At 51.1% G+C, this 20,256-nt stretch overlaps 1 protein-coding gene across 2 annotated transcripts in view; it reads right to left on the minus strand.

The window, feature by feature from the left end:
• Positions 1-4,615: 4,615 nt before the first annotated feature.
• Positions 4,616-20,256, minus strand: part of PRDM11 (PR/SET domain 11) — a gene marked incomplete at both ends in the record, with an annotated part of 48,503 nt that continues 32,862 nt past the window's right edge. The window contains 3 exons of one of the 2 annotated variants that reach the window (XM_079708403.1): positions 4,616-6,780; positions 7,817-8,443; positions 12,666-12,853. In XM_079708403.1, coding sequence (XP_079564529.1) covers positions 4,616-6,780; positions 7,817-8,443; positions 12,666-12,853 — 2,980 coding nt within the window. Of the gene's footprint in view, positions 6,781-7,816; positions 8,444-12,665; positions 12,854-19,597; positions 20,164-20,256 lie in introns of those variants that run through there. The other variant, XM_079708404.1, reaches the window with a different exon arrangement.

Below are 20,256 nucleotides of genomic sequence, written 5' to 3' on the forward strand. Positions count from 1 at the left end.
CAAAGATCACCTCAAAGTCTTCTTAAAATATCACAGCTCCATCCACTCAGCTAAAGCACCATGTCCACAGAGAGCAGAGAGAGGCCTTCCTCCAAGCAGGAGAAGGGCCCTGTGTATCTCTGGACATAATCTTCCCTCCTCGAGGTTGGAGGAGGGAGCCAGCCTAGAACCCATGACCCAGCACCACGTCCCCCAGAGGCCGGCATCTGCAATGGGACTGTCCCAAGCTCACCTGCCCTCTGAACATGCCTTTCTTGTCTAAGGAAAAGGCACTCCCCACTTTGGCTGTCCCAGGCTGGCCTGGCTGGGCCTGCTGCTTGAAGAGGCAAGGGGATCCAGAGCCTTCTCCCCAAACTGGGTGCAGGGACCAAGAAAGAACACGAATTCTACTTGGAAATCCACCCAGACCGGAAACCACAACCAGCTCTAGATACAGAATTCCTGTGCCTACGGTGGGGTGGGAGAAAAAACAAGGCGGGGAGGCATCTAGAAGTTCTCTTTCAACCCCCAAGCCACTTCCTGGACCCCAGGAGGCTCCAGGTGGACAGCTAAAATGATGCCCGCCCCACAGCCCAAGCTGGGCCACGTCTGGTCCATTTCAGTCTCTCCACGATCATTTTCAGCACTCTACATGCTTTTGCCTGGCATGATAACACTTCTCCTTCTTGATAACACTTCTAAACGATTGGAAAACATTTAAACGTCATCTTAAATAATTACAAGGTCCTTTCTCCAAATCAAAGCGTCAACATAAGCAAGTCAAGGAGAGGGGCCTCAGCAAGACAACTCATCATGGAAACAGGTAGCAGGGGCAGGGTGGAGACCTCCAGCTGCCCTAGATTCAGGGCCCAGCACCGAACGCGACCATCCAGGGATCCAGGACGTCGAGCCTGGTCTCATCCTCCAGTGAGGATGAGGAAATGAGGGTCTGCTCAGCACCATAGGATGTTGCCCGCAGCCATCGAAGAAAGAAAAAAAAAAAAAAAAAAAAAAAGCTGGTGTTGTGGATGCCTGGATTCTCACATTCAACCAGGCAGGCAAAACTTGGAAATTGGGACATGGCAAGAGTTACAGACAGGGCTGGGCTGTCCTCGGGTCTCACAGATAGGTACAAAATGGCAATGGGTCTTTTTTTTCTTCCATTGAGGAAAAGCAGACCATTTTAATCACAAGGGCTTCTGGCTCCCGAGCTTTGCGATGTCTCTACTTGGCACAATTGGCCACGAACCTGATCTCACTTCCCGCCCCCTCCATGAACCAAAGAAAGTCACTAATCAGCCAACCCAATGAGGACAAGTTTCAGTTCTAGAGACACAGACCTTTCATTCTAAGCCAATGGTTGTCACTCCTAAGCCAGGGGCTGAGTTTAAGGGCTCTGTCTCGTCCGAAGGGAAGAGGATGCAAGGACCGCCTGGCCACAGCTTTTTGTACGTATCAAAGGGAGGTTAGACTGCCCAAGCATGCGGTTCCCTGGGCCAAACCCTGAGGGTCCCCACAGCCCAAGAGTCCTTCTCAAGGACGCAGAAGAGTGGAAACGCCAGGGGTGGAAATCATGGGTAATTGCATGCAGCATTCACAGGATAGAAGCACTGGAGCCTCCAAGGGGTAAAGACTCTGTCAATTGCAGTGGTGTGTCACCCAAATTGCTCCCTGTCCCAGGGCAAAGTGGCCTTCAGAGTGTCATGGGCATCTGGAGTTTTAGAGATGCCTTCCCAAACTTCAGGACCTGCCAGAGAGCTCATCCTCTCTGAGGTCTGGAGTCTAGCTGGGCAGGTGATGGCTAGCAGCCTCATGCTGCTAGCAGCTGCTCATGCTTCTGGCCCAGAGGCAGGTGGCCAGCTCCTGCCCCTCTAAAAAGACAAGGTAGACACTGGCATTGGCCCAAAGGATTTTTTCCCCTCTGGATAAAAATTTGAGCTAATTTTGGCCACAGCCTCCTGAGAGGAAACAGTAGCAGCCTTGATGTGGTACTCGGGCAGCCATCAGCGATTCTCTCCTCCTGGTTTCCAAATGAGTGGTCTAGGGGAGGACTCCCTATCTCCTGACATAGTGGGTGGGGAGGTGCAGAGGAGGGCAGGACGAGGCGTAAGGCAACTGTTGGCTAGAAGGAAGGATCCCGACTACTGTTTCTGACCCCTACGGAGGCCCACCTTGCCAGCCATCTCTGCCCTCAACGCATCTTAGTCTGTGCGATGTTCAAAGGAAGCTCCCAGAGACACGGTGGTTTGGGTGTGTGGTGGAGAGGAAGTTGGGGAGGGAAAGGTGGACCCTTGTGCTTTGCACTCGACCACAGTTACTGACCCTGATGGGAGAAGGCAGATGGGGAGAGAAGACATCGGCCTAAAGTGGAGAAGTGGATGAAGCTGGGAACTTCAAAGCACGAGGAAGGGCTCTGGGTCTTTCCTTGCAAGTTCCTGCTAACCCTCTCCTTGTTCAGAGGAGGGTGGGAAAGTACATGCGACTGGGGAGGGGGGTGAGGGGTGAATGTCACCAGGCAGGGGTGCATTGATTTGTTGAAGAAGGCAGCATATGAGGCCTGGCAGTGGGACAGTCGGAGAAAACCAGTTGGTTTTTTGTTTTTTTAACATGCTACATCACTGTTGAAAACAAACAAAAAAGTTTCAAAAATAATATATAATATATATATATTTATATAATGAAAAGCTATCGACTAGCAGCAATGACTCTAAAGTTATCTTAGCACCAAGACCATGGGGAGGGGGGAAGGGATCTGGAGGGGGTGAAGGTCTGGCAGGACAAGGAAGGAGGGGGTGACATGTTCAGTGTTGATGACAGTTCCACTCCGGTTCTCAACGGTGGCATGAGCCCTCGGAGACAAGATAAACCAAGAAGGAAGGAAGCCACCACAGTTTTCTAATGTCTGAGCCGAGCAGGTGGGGCACGCTGGAGCCATGCCTGTGGCCAGATCACACCATCCTTTGCCCACCCTCTGCCAACTGAGAGGGATGGCTCCCGACAGACCACAGACAATGCAGCTCTTCCTCTCTCCCCCCAATATAACCTGCACCCACGATGTAGGATCTCTGCATATCAGATATGCATACATCAGATGTGGAAACATGGACAGAAGTTTTTAACAGCTCACGCACATTTTTAAAAAAAACTCCCTTGCGAGGTATACTGGTAATTAAATGAACAAAAGAGCATTGATCAAGACTCCTCTAGATTAAACCACTACTTGCCTCAGGGAGTAGGCGAGTGGCTATTTCTAAAGCTTATATCTCGGTGTGTGTGTGTGCGCGTGTGCATGTGCGTGTGCGTGTGTGTGTGTGTGTGTGTGTGTGTGTGTAGGCTGATGCCTTGAGAGTCCTGTCTTGCCTCTTGTGTATTCCTTTCTTTTAGGACATGTCTACCCTGTTCAAAAAAAGAAGCATTCGCTGGCATAGATGCATTACCCACTTTCCCACTACCTTCCTGCCAGGCTGCAGGGCTTGTCATCAGCCTCACTGCAAAAGGACTCAATCTCTAGAGACTCTCATCGGAGTTATGCATAACCCAGGGCACAACTTGCATTGACATCTCCTGCCACTAAACTCTAGCAGGCATTTCTTGATTATTAAAGGGAAAAAAAAAAATACCCCCAAACACATTATATGATTATAAAGACAGAGTATAAATAATTCATGTAAATTGAATACATACTTTTCATTTTACTTGTTTTTAGCCAAAAATCGCTGCCCTGCTGGGGTCTAGACTTCTTGGCTCTTCATTTCCCCCATATTCCCTGGATCTGAATGGAATTATATTATGTTATCCCACACCAGGTAAAACAGGAATGCAAAGAGCTCACGCTCCATTCCCCCCTTCCCCGGGATTTCAAGCTCGGTGTAAGGCGATTTTGCCTTCAGTATAACAGGTAAAATGTTTAGGATCCAGGGGTCTGGAAGGAGGGATTCAACAGACAATGGACAGGACAGGCGACACGGGTAGGGAGTGGTGGGTGTCACAGTCTGACCGACACTTTTGTTTCTGAGACAGTGAAGGAACGCTGGTCAGGAAATGAATAAAAATCTCTCAAGCTGAAGTCGGGTGGGAGAGGGAAAAGTCAAATACCCCGATCCAGATACACAGCCCACCCTATCCCAAATGAGAGATCTGATTCAGCTGGACCAGCTGGTCAATGAAGAGGCCAAGAAACCCCCCTCATAAAACCAAACAAGAAAAAAAAAAAGGCAAGAACATACACCCAAACCCAAACCCCTCAACCCCCAAACGAAAACAGAAACAAAACGAGCTACCTAAAGGTGATGACAGACCCGTCATTTTAGCTTATGCGGTTGGTTGACTGAGGTGGGAGCACGTGTGGCCCCAGCACATGCTTCTGTGAGTGAAAATGAGTTTCCACGTGTGTTGCAGCTGCCAAATTTTGTAGACGAGAGTCAGTTTCTGACATTATTCCTTTCCCAGTAGCTTCTGGTGGACGTGTCATCTTGGTTTTTAACATTTTTTTCAGTGTGTGTTTATATATATATATATATATATATATATATATATATATAATATAATATAATATATATTTATATAATATATCAAAGCTTATGAGTATAGATTAAAAAAATATTCAACAGCTTAGTGAACTCTGCGATCCGGCTCCCTAAATATCCGGATAAAACTCTGACCCGTGGTCCACGGTCTGAAGCACTGGCTTCTGTTCCAGCGCAGACATCCTGCTGAGGACCTCGGCCGACAGTGTGTAACTGTTTCCAGACTTCTCCTCGAACCAGCTGTCCAGGGCTCGCTTGGCATCAAAGTTGGCGATCGGAGGGCCGTTGACAGCGATGGTCAACAGGTCGCTGAGCTGCTCCAGAGTCAGGCGGGAGCGGTGGTTTTTGCGAACTCGCTGCAGGGCGTTTCGGCCTTTCTCGCAGCAAGCGGTGGAGGTGGGGAGGACTTTGAGGACCTGGATGATCTTGTTCAAGAGTGGAAACCTCTGCTTGTATTTGCAAATGTGGCCGATCAGGTCTTTGAAGCCGTTTTTGGTGTAGTAATCAGCCTTGAGTTCCCGCCACTCCATCAGCAGACTCCCCCGGGGGTCCAGCCCTTCCCTGCAGACATCCCGGGAAAAGGTGGGGATGGCCTCCAGGTGATCAAAGATCTGCACCATGTCCTCCTTGCCGTAGCTCATGAGCTCCTCGCTGTTCCTGGGCCAGGCAGCCAGATCAAACACTTGGCAGGCCTTCACGAAGATCCGGCTGCGGGAATCGAACCTCTGAGCTAGGATCACTTGGGTCTTCTGGCAGATCTTCTCCCGGATGGACTGGAACTTGGCTTCGGCCACCCTGAGGTTCTTCATGGAGATCCCGTTGAAGCTCTCCCGGAAGTTCTCCTCGAACTCCTGCAGGTACTCCCCCGGAGAGTCGGCCAGCCGGCTGATCTCCTGGATGGCCTCCTCGAGCTTGTCATCCACCTGGGACACCAGGAGGTACTCGCCCTGGAAGACGTAGGCCAGGCGTGACAGCACGGCGATCACGTCCAGGAGGAAGTAGATGAGCTTGATGGACTGGTAGTCCATGAGGAACTGCAGCAGGGCCAGCGCAATGGCCGAGGCATCCGCCCTCTGGGTCTGGCTGCTGACATCCTTGAGGTGGGCCACCACCTCCAGGTAGTCCTTGATGAGGGCATTGAGGACGTTCTGCTCTCCGATGATCCACCTCACAGCCCGGATGTCCCCTAGGAACTCTGTCTCCTCGCAGAGGGTGGACGCCGTGGACCGCAGCTCGCACATGAGGCGTGGCGAGTAACGGTAGAAACTCAGCAGCTGCTTCAGATTGTTCTCCAGCTCCTCCAGGCAGGGGAGCTCCTTCCCACTGATGGCATCCAGGATCTCCAGGTGGGGCCGGTGCACCATGAAGGGCAGGCACAGCAGCCAGGGCAGTGTCTTGCGGATCGTCATGAACATGCTGGCCCGCAGGCTGGCTGTGACGTTGGCCCCGTCTATGCCCAAGCCAACGGTGGGCTTCTCATCCTGCAGCCGAATGCCCAAGGCGGAAAAGGCCCGGTCAAGCGCCTGGAGATAGCTCTCTGTGCTGGAGAACCCCAGTTCCTGCAGGGACAGGAACTCCGTGGCCGGGGGCCCATCGCTGCTGGTGTACTGGACATAGACCGCCACTGTGTCAGCCAGCAGGTCGTCACTCTGTCCATCCAGGATGATGCTGAGGCACGGTGACTGGCGGATGCGCTCCACCAGGTCTTCGCGCAGCGCCCGGGCGATGTGATGGATGAGGATCTGGCAGTCTCCCTCGTTCATGTACTGGTCCACCACCTTGAGCTCGCACTTCCGCAGCAGCTCGGCCAGGGGCCGGAAGTCCAGGTAGGGCCTGCCCTCCAGGGCCAGGTGGTAGGCGGTGTTGAAGAGCAGGGTCATGTTGCGACACATCTCTTCCGTCTTCTCGGGGTGCATGCGGAGCTTGTACAGCTGTAGGCACTTCTTGTGCAGGTTGCTCTGGCTGTGCAGCTTGATGGTGTGGATCTTGAACTGCTTGGAGCCGATGATGAAGGCCGAGGTGCGGGAGGACTGCACCGTGTACTGGCGGCAGACGTGGCACCACATCTCGTTGAGGGTCGGGGAGTACCGCAGGAACCAGAATTTCTTCAGCCACTCCTGCTTGAAGCGCCGGATTCGGCGCCCAGTGGCCGACGACATCTTGGAGGGCTCATCGGTGGCCGTCATCATATCATTAGAGACGGATTCGTCTGCCGAATCGACCTCCTGGTCATCGTCCTCCATGATGGCAGGGCCGGAGACCATGCTCTCTGAGGCTGGAAGACAAATGGGAAAGAAACAGTTACACCTGCTGGAAAAAAACATAGACATTTCCAAAATGAAGGAAATAGGGCCCAAAAGGTAGGTGTTGCATTCTGTGAAACAGGAGCCGATCCCTATGACAGACTGAATCCCAACCTGGAATTCATTTATAAGCACTCTTGTCGTCCATGCATGTCTCACCGTCTTTGTGCATTAGCCCTGGGGGCCACCACGCTCCAGGCTGCCTGCCCTCACCTTCCACGGGTAGGTGCTCAAGGAACTTAAATGTACTGTATCAACCGAACAGCACAACTAGCAGGGCAGAGCTGCTGGAGCAACAGAGCACATCAGAGGTTCCATAGTGGTACAGCAAGGACCTGGGACGCGTCCCACCGCCAAGGTGGTCAGGGGAAGGCGTGCTGCCCTCAAATGAAGGGAGCTCGGGCCCCAAGTGGTTTTGGGATCAGAATGCAGTGTAGTTAAGATGCATGCTTTGAATATCTGAAACACCTCATTCTGAGCTAAGGGGTGTGGTTAAAACAGGAAGTGCTATGTAACTCTCTAACTCAGCTGCAGATGCGTACTGAGAAACCTTCCTTGTGGTTGAGCATCCCTAAAAGATGCAGGCAGCCAATAGGAAATAGCAAAGGCAACTAAATGCCCTGTATCCCCGTCGGTAAGGCTGGGGGCTCTCTCCCACGCGACAGCCTGCCTGAGACTGGGAGAGAGAAAGACTGGGTTTAGAAGCTGGGCTTTGGGGTAAGACACTGGAGAAAGGCAACAGGTCAAGAACACAGCACACACCCCTCCTGCAGCAGAACTTCCTTTATTGACGAGGAGGATACAAGGGCAAGACCCAAAGCCCCCACCGGAGCTGTAAGGCGGCCTGTCGGAGGCACCCGAGGGTGTGCGCTGCGGCCGGTACCCATCTCCGAGCTCCACGTCCCAGGTCTCCCCAGAGGTGGCTCCCCTGGGGAGCGCCAGGCCCCCCTCCACACTGCCCACCGCGTGCTCTTCCCTCTGACAACAGTCTCATCCACACCAACTTACCTGCGGGGTCTGAGAATTCGGGGAGCTCCAGTACCTGTGCTGGCAAGGTGGGGGGCTCAGGAAGCGTGCCAGACTTAAGCATGTCTAGTTCGGCCTGGAGTTCCCGGACCTTCTTCTTTAGGCGAATACAATTAGGGCAAAAGGAGGTGGTGGGCAGCTCGTGAGGGTCGGATGCAAGGGAGGCCTCGGCGGGACTGTCGGCCTTGAATGACGAAGGCTCCTCCTCTTCGTCCTCTGGTGGGCCTGCCTCCTTGGAAGCCCCTTGGGGGATCTTCCAGTCTCCTTCTCTCTGCGTCCGGCTGACATTCTGCACGCCATGTGACACAGTCATTGCACACTGACTGTAGGCGTCGTTCTGGTACTTGGGGACCTTCCTGATGACCAGCGAGGTGCTCAGTGCCAGCTGGTGGGCTTCTACCTTTGCAGATTCCAGTGAGGCCTCCAACACATCCTTGAAAATGAGGTCGATTTTCTTCTTCTTGGCCTGGGGGTGCACGTCCCCCTCGTCAAAGCCACGCTTGTAGGGACTTTTGCCCTGTCTCAACATGGGGAGCTGCAGGGGACCCCTCAGGTCTTCTGGGTTATCCAGAGCCTGCTCAGACTTCTCCCTCTGCAACTTCTTCTCTCCTAGGAAGGAAAACCAGGGTGTGAGGAAGTGGGGAAAAGCCCCGAAGAGGAGAAACCAACAGAAAACGAAGCGCTCCTCTCAGGAAGTCGCTTGACACATCCCTCTGGGTCTGGCCTAATGGAGCAGGTGTGGCAAAAAAGGGAGGTGGATTACTCAATGGATCACGGGGTCTAGAGTCAAAGGACCCGAAAAAGTGGGAAGAACTCTTTTTAAAGAGACTGTTTCAATGGAGCTTTATGTGTAGAGGCTCTATGTTTATAAGTTGAGCAAACGCTATAGGGGCAGGGAGTTGGAAGTTAAGGAACTTGCCATCCTGTCATCCTAGAAGATGACATCCCACGTGATTAGCCGGGTGGGTGGTACCATAGCTCAGCTAAGTGCATGTGGAGTCCCCATCCCTCCAGGCTGCTCCTCCAGCCCCAGCAATTGGAAGATGGCTGCTTCGACTTGGTAAAAGGTACACACGAAACACTGAGGTCCACTCCCTCCTCCTCCCTGACTCTTGGGAGACAGCCCTGTTAGGGCAGAGTCTGCCTTATAGCAACTGTCCTTTCTAATTCTCCCAGGAACCGGAAGCCTTGGATTACGTGAGGAAGCACGGCCTGAACCTCTGTGGCTCTCACGGATGACCGAGGCAGGAAGAAGAGGGAAGTCGGGCATACCAACAGCGGCTGTGAGCTCCAAGATGGCAGTCCCCAGCACGATAAAGCACAACACGCCCACGCGGACCCGACACACGCTCAAACTACAGTAGCTGTGTGTCCTTACCTGACAATTCTAAGGACATTTCCTTTTCTATTTCTTTCTATCATGTAAATGACGTCAAAGACCTCGGTGAACACCCCAGCAATATATTATGTTAGCCTGATTCTTCAAAATGGCCAACACAGTTGCATAAATTGCTATAGATGTATGGATGCTGCCTGGGGGGACAGATGCTAAGAGGGACCCTCAGAAGGTCCTGACAGCCATCTATGGAGCTAGAACTCTCAAAGTCTTCCTAGATCGGGGCGGGGCCCTGGGAGATGTGACTCTGACCAACATCTTGACCTGAATATGTGTTGTAATTAGGCTTCTGAGAGCTGCGTTTGCTCAAGGCCTCCGAGTGAAGGCCAAGGGCTCTCCGTCTGCAATCCAGATGTTCCATGCTGTGACCAAGCCTTGGCATCCCACAGCTGGCATGGGATGATGCACCCTGGCCCGTGTATGACTCCAGGTTTCCCACAGGTCACAGCACAGAAGGGAGCAGCCTATTCAGGATGATCCTTTTCTGTCCTCACATGAACACTTAAGGAATGACCTTATCTCCTGAAGGCTCCAAGCCTCCTGAAACTCAGGCGGCTCCCCGCAGCCTTGTTTCTATAATATCTGAGGGGCAGCAAGGGTGGAGATGAAGAGAACTTTTAAAAAATGCAACATGTTCGCCTTACAGATCAGACACTTGCCCATCAGAATCTCTGAAAGTCAAAGGCCACCCTTTCACTTTCTCATGGACCAATCAGGCAACAAATAGCTGAGGATGTCAGGTGGTCCAGGATACGCATCACCGGGGATTCCTCATGCATCTCTACTCAAGGACAAGGTTATTCAAATTTCCTAGGATGAGCAGGCGATTTCTTTGGGCTCAAGGCTCCCGGAAAAATCTATGGGTCAAAAAAAATCTTTAAGCATTATGAAATTGATCCTAAAGTCTCCACAAAACATGAGGGAAACATCACAAAGAAAATCAATGACCCAAAGTAGACAAAAAACATAAATTCTTTGAATACATGTATTAGATGCATCCTATTCTTAAAAGATAACCACAGAGGAATAATTTATACTCTTCAGGAAGCAGTTCTGGGCTCCAACTAATGTCTCTACTTAATAAAAGCTAATAAGTCACGCTCTGGACTTCACCAAGGCTCCAGCCTCCAATTACAAAGAAGCCTCCTCCCATGTAAGACCTTGAGTGGTTGAGGGTGGGGAATGCCCCCTACAGAGCAGAACTGGCACACAGATCTAAGACACCCCTAACCGTATCAGAGTCTGCCAAAGCTACAGGCTACAGGGACACACGTCTAAAGGCCACTGAGCTCCACGGCTGCTTCCCAAGGGCTTTACGGCCAAGTCCACCCTCTGCTCTGGCCCTGCCCCATGGGTGGCTTCCAGTTTCCTTCGTGTTTCCTACTTCTCAGCCTGGCCAGGAATAGACACTCCTTCCTCCTGTATCTTCACACATCTTGGTTTATCTCATTTCACGTCTGTCTGCCACGCTCCTTTGAACCACTCCTGAAAGCTCATGCCCTTCTCTGAGCGCTCCCCTTGGGTCTCAGGGCTCTCTGAGGATGATGCAGCTTGAGGTGCTCTGGAGTAGACACAGGGAAAAAAGGACATTACAAATCCAGAAGAATTCAAGAAGATCATGGCCAAGGGATGGAACCCATGTCCTCAGATATGACTTCTCTTGGTTTTCTCTTCTTCTGGTGATATGATTCTTTTGGAGATTTCTTGGTGGTCTTCATTCATTTCTTCTTTTATCCATTCATCCAAGATTTACTGAGCATGTACTATGCATCAGACACTTTTTTATATGGCATCTCCAGAGGTCAAGTGGAAACCATGGCAATCATGTCACAGAAACATGCCTTCCCAAGTATAATCAGCATGTATGTGCCTAACACCCAGCTCCAAAGAAAACAAGAGATGAGGGTATCTATTGGGTCTCCTTTCACTGCTCATCCAATCACCAGATACCTTTTACCAAGTCAGGCAGCAGTTGTGCGCTCAATGTCCACAATTTGCTTTGCTCTGTTTTGGTTTTGAAGATAGCTTACTTCCAATGGGTCACTCGTACCCCCTTTTCATCTCTTCCCCTCATGCTCTAAATGGAGCTTTACTTCCAATAAGTAGATTGGTCAGAAACATGATATGGTGGGGCTTGGGTATAGGCTTTGGTTCCCGGGACCAGATGGACTCTGGGTCTTTGGATATGTGGTTTCAGTGTAAGGAAGGTCCTGCTGGAAAAAGGACCTTGGGCTCACCCGTTTGCCCTGGCATGGCTGAGGATGGAGTAAAGAGGCAAAGGCCTAGGAGCTGGGGAGTATTTTAAACCACTTTCAAATGACTCATTTAAATGGAGCCTGGATGGATACCCACCCACCAGGCCACCACCCACCTCCCTCCAATCTTCTTCTCCTAACAGAGATTGTTCTTTCACAGCATATCATTAGGACTGCCAGGAATGAGAACAGGAGGAAGCAGGGAAGAAACTAGTTTTGTCTGGGAGGCCTTATAACACTGTAGGTTAGAGCTTAGACCCTGGACTCAGACAGATGGGGGTTAGGAACCTAGCTCTGCCCCTGCTTGCCATGGGATTCTGGGTGAGTCACTGTATTTATCTGATGCTCAGTTTCTACATTTGTAAGGTGGGGATAATAATCCACATGCTATCATTAGTATTAAAAGTTTACAACTGGGCTTCCCTCGTGGCGCGGTGGTTGGGAGTCCGCCTGCCGATGCAGGGGACGCGGGTTCGTGCCCCAGTCCGGGAGGATCCCACGTGCCGCGGAGCGGCTGGGCCCGTGAGCCATGGCCGCTGAGCCTGCGCGTCCGGAGCCTGTGCTCCGCAGTGGGAGAGGCCACAGCGGTGAGACGCCCGCGTACCGCAAAAAAAAAAAAAAAAAAAAAAAAAGTTTACAACTGAGGGCTTACGATGGTCAAGACAGACATTGTTTTAAATGTGTTACGTATATTACCCATCTAATTCTCACTGGGCACTTATAGGGCAGGTGCTACTGGGATGATTACATGGGACACCATAGAAAACCTGCTTAGCACATATTAAGTACTTAGTAAATGTCACCTATTATTGCTGCTATTATTGAGCCAGTGGCAGTTCACAACATCCTTCCGTCAATCTGAGTTGGGGAAACAGAATCAATTTTGATTAAACTTATATGCTTGGCATTGGAGACTTGTCTCTCTCCCTGATCCTCTGAAACGTCTATAATAGGGCTTCTGACCATGTCTGAGGGAGGAGGACACACCGGGTGGCCATGGCCGGTGCCAGAGCGGCAGCTCCTAGCTAGCCCATCAGTTCCCCTGAGTCCCTCTGGGTCTCCCCATTGCTGGTGTACTGTATTTCCCATGGGTTTTCCTAGGAAGCTCCTAGAGAAGCATTTCTGGCCTCCCCTGGGGCTTGGCAGTGGGCGTGGCCCTCCGTTGGGTGTGGGCACTCACCTCTGGCCAGGTTGCGGTGGATGGTCTCTTGGGACATGCTGTGCAGGCGCTTCATGTAGTCCTCGCTGTACCAGACCCGCAGCCGCTCCCCGGGCCGGATGTCCCGGCACGCCCGGAAGTAGATGCACTCGCTGTGCTGGAACGCCAGCAGGTTCTGCTCCCTCTCCTCCCGGGAGATGACCACGTACCTGGGGGCGAGGAGGACAGGTGAGAACGCGCGGGCCACTCTTTGGCGAGTGCCTGCTGGTACCAGGCACGGTGCCGGGCAGGTGCCAGTGGGTAGCCACCTATGAGCGTGTGGGCATCTGCAAAAGTCTACAGAGCAGCTGCCCTGCCGAGGAAAGGTACACCAGCTGGAGCCAGTCCCTTGTCTCACTGTTTCGTGGACTTCAAGCAAGACTCTGAACCTCTAAGAATCTCTGTTTTCTGGGACTGGAAATGACACTTGCCCTTCCTACCTCCTAGGTTCTGGTAAATACAAGGTTCAATACCAGATATACAGGTGACTGGAAAACTATTCTTCATTAACTGTTAACCGCAGGCATTTCCCAGATACCCGCAGGTCTCTGATGGCGGTAAGGGTGAGATCCTTGAACTGTTCTCAGAATGTCACAAAGCCTAGCAGAAATAACCCATGTGAAAAGGGTGCCCACGAGATCAATTAATAAATGCTGAAGATCAAAATCTTTAAAAATAGAGGGTCCAGTGGGGACAGGGGAGGTAGGTAAAGGCAAGGAAATGTGAGCAACCACAGGTTAATCCAAGTCATTTGAAGGTAAGGAAACTGAGGCTCAGAGAGGCTAAGTGACTTGCCTAAGGTCACACAGCTAATAAATGGGAGATTGAGCATTGAGGTCCATGCTTTTTCCACTAGAACTCACGGCTCCTATGTGGGCGTGTAAAGCACCAACTCAGCAATGCCCAGATAACCTTTAAAGTTCTGTCAAACCCTCAGCATCTATGGACCTCACCCATTCTCCCTGAAATGACATTTCCAATATCGAACTTGCCGCCTCACTCGCCTCCAAAAGGTGAGATGATGCAACATCTGTAGAGAGGTGGAGATGTACAGATCAAACAGGCAAGAGGAAATTATTTGGAGTTTTAGGGTTCTGTGTTATCCAAGTGCTTAGGAAATTTGTAGTCAAAAACAAACTTCTTTTCCTTATGCTATGATTTGTCTCAAAAGCCAGGGAAGAAATCAAAGTCTGTCCGACTGGCACAGCCCAAAGAACTGTACTTGGAGCAGTCCAAGGGAAACAATAATTCACAGAAATAAATCCAAATGGATAATGAACACATGATTCAGCATCACTAAGAAAAGAGGCGCAAAGCAACACATTGTCTTGTTGGCACAGATAACTTTTTTACGTAGTAAGCTCTGTATTGGTAAAGGTGGCAAGACTAGGGTCTCCCATACTAATGGTGGAGAATAAGCTGGCACAACTCTTTGGGAAACGACTTGGCAACATGGACTCGAACAAGTATTTGTTCATTCACGTTCACAGCAGCATTATTCACAATAGTCAAAGGTGGAAGCTACCCAAGTGTCAACTGATGGACGAATGGATAAATAAGATGTGGTATATACACCTAATGGGATATTAGTCAGCCATAAAAAGGAAGGAAATTCTGACCCACGCTACAACATGAATGATCCTTGACGACACATACTAAGTGAAATAAGCCGGTCATAAAACAACAAATACTACAGGATTCCACTTATATGAGTAGTCAAATTCACAGAGACAGAAAGTAGGATGGTGGTTGCCAGGGGATGGGGGAGGGGGAAATAGGGAGCTAGTGTTGAATGGGTACAGAGCTTCAGTTGGGGAAGATGAAAAGGGTTATGGAGAGGGATAGTGGTGATGGTTGGCCAACAATGTGAATGTACTTAATACCACTGAACTTTACACTTAAAATTGGTTAAAATGGTAAATTTTATGTCGCTTGGATTTTTCCACAATATTTGTAAAATTTAAAAAAGAACACCAAAACGTTAAGATGTGGAGCAAGAATGCAAACTCTGCATACCACCATGCTGACTGTTCCACTGTTTGTAATGGAGCAAAAGCTAGAACATCTAAACTTCTGATACTAGAGAAACAACTGAATAAACCATGGTATATTTGTACAATGGAATGTTACTCATCTACAGAAAAATGTTTTCAAAGAATCTTTCATGACATGGAAAAATGGTCCTGATATAAGGCAGAGTGGGAACAATAGGGCTGAAAGCTATTTATATTATGGTTCTAATCATGCTTTAAAAACCAGCCTGGGTAAACTGCTTGAAGGAAACACACCACTGTTTTAACAGTGATTGTCCATTATACATGGTTCTACTTCTTTGTAATTTTCTGTACTTTCCAAGTCTTCCTCAATAAGCAATTATTACTGCTACTCCCTCTCTCCCACCCCCTAAAAAAGGAAAAGACATACACCAACGCCAATTCCAATACAGGGTGGCAGTGGTGACGGTCATGGTGGCCAGCAGCACTGGGAATCTACATTTGTGGTACCCCAGGCATAGCGCCCCTCACATACAATCTCAACTCTCCAACTGCAGAAGTCTGCCTTTTCTTCACACGTGAGATTTCTTCTGAATGTGCAAACTATTTTCTAGTCCCCAATTTAGCAGGAGTCTGGGATTTGACCTAGTGGTGAGCACAGCATGGAACTGAGGTAGATCCAAACTTTCCTATTCCCAGACACAGAAGGCAAACCATCCATTCATGTTTTTTCTAACAAGAATCACTAAAATCATAGAGCACAAGGAAAGAAGAATACAGTCTTTTCTTTTTCCAGTTTCTAAACAGCTGTCAGGCTCTAAAAGCTAGAATTATTTTCTCTGGCACTCATCTTAAAGAGAAAAAGGTAGATGAGAAACACGTAACTATCAGGGATTTATTCCAAAGAGCAACTTGGTGAGGACGTCAGAAGGTGTAGAAAGATTCAAGTCAATTTCCCCTTCCAACTTCTGGTGTTTTCCTACCCAACAAGAATCAATATTTAGGGATAGAGGTCCTCCTTTATAGCACAAGGAACTATATTCAATATCCTGTGATAAACAATAATGGAAAAGAATATGAAAAAGAATGTATATATGTATAACTGAATCACTTTTGCTGTACGGCAGAAATTAACACAACACTATAAATCAACTATACTTCAGTAAAATTTTTAAAAATATTTAGGAAGCGAGCTCAAATCTTTGTATGGGTCACGAAGTATCTTCAAAGATCAAAATTGGTTCAGCATCCCGTTGTATTTGGTTGTTCTGAAAGGTGGCATTTGAAATAAGATATACATGGCAACTCTCAGTGAATCATACAATCCATTCCCCCTGAGAAGATGTTTACGCTATATCATTTTTAAGGTAAAGCTAAATGTAGCCAGCTAAGTCCCAACACCAACTCCTTCTAGTCAGGTCTTCCCATTTTAAGTATTTTGCAGTAACACCCAATGGCTTGATCCACTCCCAGAATCCTGTCCCCATACAACAATCCCTGTATGAAGAGGCATGCCTGTCCCATTACACGGCTGCAGGTGAACAAGAGCCCTTCCTGGAACAGAAGGCTTCCAGGGAGTGAAAAATCTTTCTATTTGAAGTAGTTTCCAGGTCGCTACTTCATTGGAGGGGAGGCACAGAGTATGTCAGAAGGGGGATGGAAAATGCATAGCACAGGCTGATCTGTAAACACTACTGCTTATTTGATAGCTTTTCAAATCAGACCCTTTGAAGCAATCAAGGGGGTGGGCGGGTAGTGGTGGTGGAGGGGTGGTTCTGGACTGAAACTTGCATGATGATAATGGATTGTTTTTATTCCAAACTCTGCTGACTTTGGGTATTGGCTAGATAAGCACCAAGACAACACTTTTCAGACCTCACCCACTGTGTCTTATCCAGGGCACCATATTTTCTAGCTGGGTCAGGAAAGGACTATCAGTTCCAACTCAAGAGAGAAAAATAACCCAAGGGGCATCCATTTTGTTGGAGGGGATAGACAAAGGCCAGGCTCAGGCACTCTCACTCAGTGGCTATGCCTCCGATGGAAAGGAAGCTGCCCTGGTCACTGAGGCCGAGATGAGAAAAGACTGACCAAGAAGAGGCTGGGCTCTGTATTCTCACATGCATTGAGGTCTCTGGGCTGGGAAGGTCTTTGGGTCATGCATCCACCCACTAGACGGTCACCCGGACTCTGACAGAACACCACGCAGCCAGCCCTTGGCATGGCTGGAGGCCTCAGACTCTTAGGGGGGATGTCCCCATCTTAAGCTGAAATTGGCTGCCCATTCATTTCCATCCTCTGGCCCCAGTTTCACCTTCCTGTTTGACGTGCTAGCCCCACAATCCCCACTGAAGCCAAGAAACTGAAATCTTTTCCATCTGAAGTTGACAAGTCTTTTCATCTCTCTGTCCCCTTTGCTTTCAACTTGGCCCCTTTCCCTCCCCAGGACCAGAGGGAGAGGCCAGCCAGTCACTGCTTAGTACCCTGACCTTGGTGGGAAAGACCCTAGGCCCCGTTTCACAGGATCTCTGTATCTCCTGGAGATCGGATAATCTTGACTTCCATGACCATGCTTTTTGGTCAAGAATGGCAGAGGATGCCCTGGATTCCCAGGTCTGGTTAAAGCAGGCTGGAATCTTCCAGAAAGTGGATGGATCCCTGGTCAGGACATGGGTATTTCCCGCCTGGGAGAACCTCTCCCTGTGACTGGAAGTATAAGCCAGGGCAATGCACGGATCAGGGGGTCCCTTTCCTGCTGAGGAGACTCCCAAGGGGAGCCAGAGGAAGCCATTTCAATTACTTTGAGAAGCCTCAACTCTAGGTGGGCAGGGCCTTACCTGTGACAGTCAGATACCCAGATCAGTGGGGAGGTGACCAAAAAAAAGTGAGTGCCTCAGGGTGGTCCCTGAAGTACCCTGGCAAATGGACAGCCCCTGACCCTTCTGGAGTCTCCTGCCAGAAATGGTGGGGTTTTTCCCCAGGACCCCTGACATACCTTTAGGGAAAAAAAAGGTAGAATTCATTGAGCAACATCTCACTTTCGATTTGCAGAGAAATTAAATATAGTGAAACGATTTCTTTCATATGTGGATGCTTTGCCCACCTCGGCCCATCAATTCCTTTCCTTTCCTCTAAGGGTGCTGAACACAGGGCATCTGAGAGCTGATGAGATCTGGGAAATGCCAGGGGCACTTGGGTCTCCCTCACCAACACACTTTTCCTCGGTCATCTAACCCCTGCTTTGGGGGCCTCGAGGTTTTCACAGGAAGCGAAGAAAGAGAATATACACCAAAGAAAGATCCTGGAGACCGGGTGTGTTCCAAGTGTGAGATCAATTTCTTTTTATTGCCATCTTAACAAAAGTACTTGGGAAGGCAATCTTTGATTCCAGCATCGGAGGGCAGGGCAATGCCAGGCAATAGTCAAGCCATCGGGCTGTCGGATAGGGGAGTATTCAGTCTGGGGGAGCAGGAACCCCCAGAGAACCACAGATGGGGAGAAGGAGCTCAGGACACAGGGACGTTGCAGTTGCCCTCCATTCTCCCGTCACGGGGCTAAGCTTGGGCTGGGGTTAGAAGCAGGACTCCAGGAATGGCGGCAGCAGGCCCTGGGCATAGCAGTCCTCCCAGCCCCCACCCAACTATGGCTCTAGGGGGCAGGAGTGGCAGGATGGAGGGTTGGGATATGAGTCAGCCTCAGGCCAGGGAGCAAGGAGGACACACAGCTGAGCTGCACCCACGTCAGAGCTGAGCTTGCATCCGCCACTCCCCGCCTCCCTCCCTAACTCTAAGAACCCGGCTCTCTCCCCACACTCCAAAACCAAACACGAAGAAGCTTCGAGATGTGTGTAGCTAATGCATACGCAGCCCAAGCAAGCAGAGGCAAGGCATGCTGGGACCTGGAACGGGACAGGAGCCCTGCTGGGCTCTGGAGGGGCCAGAGGAGGGGTCGCCTTCTGGATCCTGAGACCTAGGCCCTACTTCTCCCCAGCCACTGGCTGCCAGCCTGCGTGCCGGGGCGGGGCGGGGTGGACTCGCACCCTGAACGCTGCTGTTGCCTCCCCCTGAAACCCCGAAGAGCTCGGCAGGGGCAGGAGCAACCCCCCTCCCAAGTCTCACATCTGGTCTCTGACAGGGGAGCTGGAAAAATCCACAGACCTGGCTTCCAGTCCTGGCCCCACGACCAACTACTGTTTCATTTGTATGAAATGCAGATGATGATGGTAATAATGATGATCGTAACACCCGACTTGGCTGCCTCGCCCACTGTCCTGAGGACCCACGGAGATCACACGTCTGCGAGCGCAGGGAGAAACATAAAGTGCCCCAAGAATGCCAGGTAGTCTTCCCCTTCCTCCGTCGTCACCCCCCTCTTCTCCCCGCTCCACAAAAGGCAAGCATGGCAGCTGAGCACACGAGCGAGGGCAAGCGGAAGGCCAAGGCAGGGGCGCCACCCACCGGGGCTCAGAGCCCTGGGGGAGGGGAGGACAGACCCCTCCTGGAAGGGCTGAGCTCTGCTTGCCCATTCTCGGGCCTCACCCTCCTCGAAAGCAGCAGCATCAGGGCCGGGGAGGCTGATGCGGCAGCCCTGAGGATGGAGAGCAGGATTCCATTCAGATGCCGCCCACTCTCTCTCTCCCTTTCCCTGCAAGGCCTGTTGCTATGGGGTGCAGACCAAGAGGAGGCTGACCCTCCAGGCCAAGCAAGCATCAAGCAGGTAGCTTTTCCTGCATCTTGAGCACCTGCCAAAGATGAGGGAGTAGGGTTGAGCCCAGGGCAGCCAACCTGTACGCAGTGAGGAGATAACAGTCCCCCCAACACCCTACAAGGGTCTTCGATCTTGGACACGAGAGACTGGCCCCTGTCTCAAGGCCAGACACCCCTCCTCCATCTCTCTTCCTCCCAGTGCAGACTGGCCGGCTTAGAAACTGTGCTTTCTCTTCCGAGACCTGGTAGTCCGTGCGTGGGCCGGCGCTGGGAGTGCCTCTGGGGGCTCCACTGGGGGAGCCTCGGCCCGGGGGGTGGAGCCTGTGGGCGCTGCCCTGTCGGGCCCCCGCTGAGATGCCTGGATCCCATCCCGGATCTCTGTCAGCGTCTGGCACATCTGGCTGACACGGCTGGTCAGCTCAGCCATGGCCTGGCCAATGGCCTGCATGCCGTTTGCCACGTCCCGGTGCACGGTCACCAGCTCCTGGCAGAACTGCCGAAACACCTCAGTCTGCTGGGCGTGGGTGTGGAGGAGCTGCCAGTCTAGGCCTGTGCTGGGTGGGCCGGAGTGCGGCCGAGGGGCCCTGCAGGCGGCCTGGGCCTGAGGCGAGGGCTGGGGCAGGGCCTCGGGCTTGGGGCCCACTGTCTCGGACTGGTCGGAGGAGGAGGAAGAGAGGAGCAGGGCGGGCCTGGCCAGGCAGGCCTCTTCCTCTGGCGACGGCTGCAGGGGCCCCCGGAGTGGCTGCCTCGAGGGCCCGGGCGCCTCCTCATCTTCATCATCTTGGGGGACAAAAAATAAAGAAGGGCAATTGATTATAGCTGCGAGAAAGAAGGCAGCCCTGGGCTCGGATGCGCTCCCCAAAGTCACCTAGC

This window comes from Hyperoodon ampullatus (genome assembly GCF_949752795.1).
Source record: "Hyperoodon ampullatus genome assembly, chromosome: 7".
NCBI classification, from domain to species: domain Eukaryota; kingdom Metazoa; phylum Chordata; class Mammalia; order Artiodactyla; family Ziphiidae; genus Hyperoodon; species Hyperoodon ampullatus.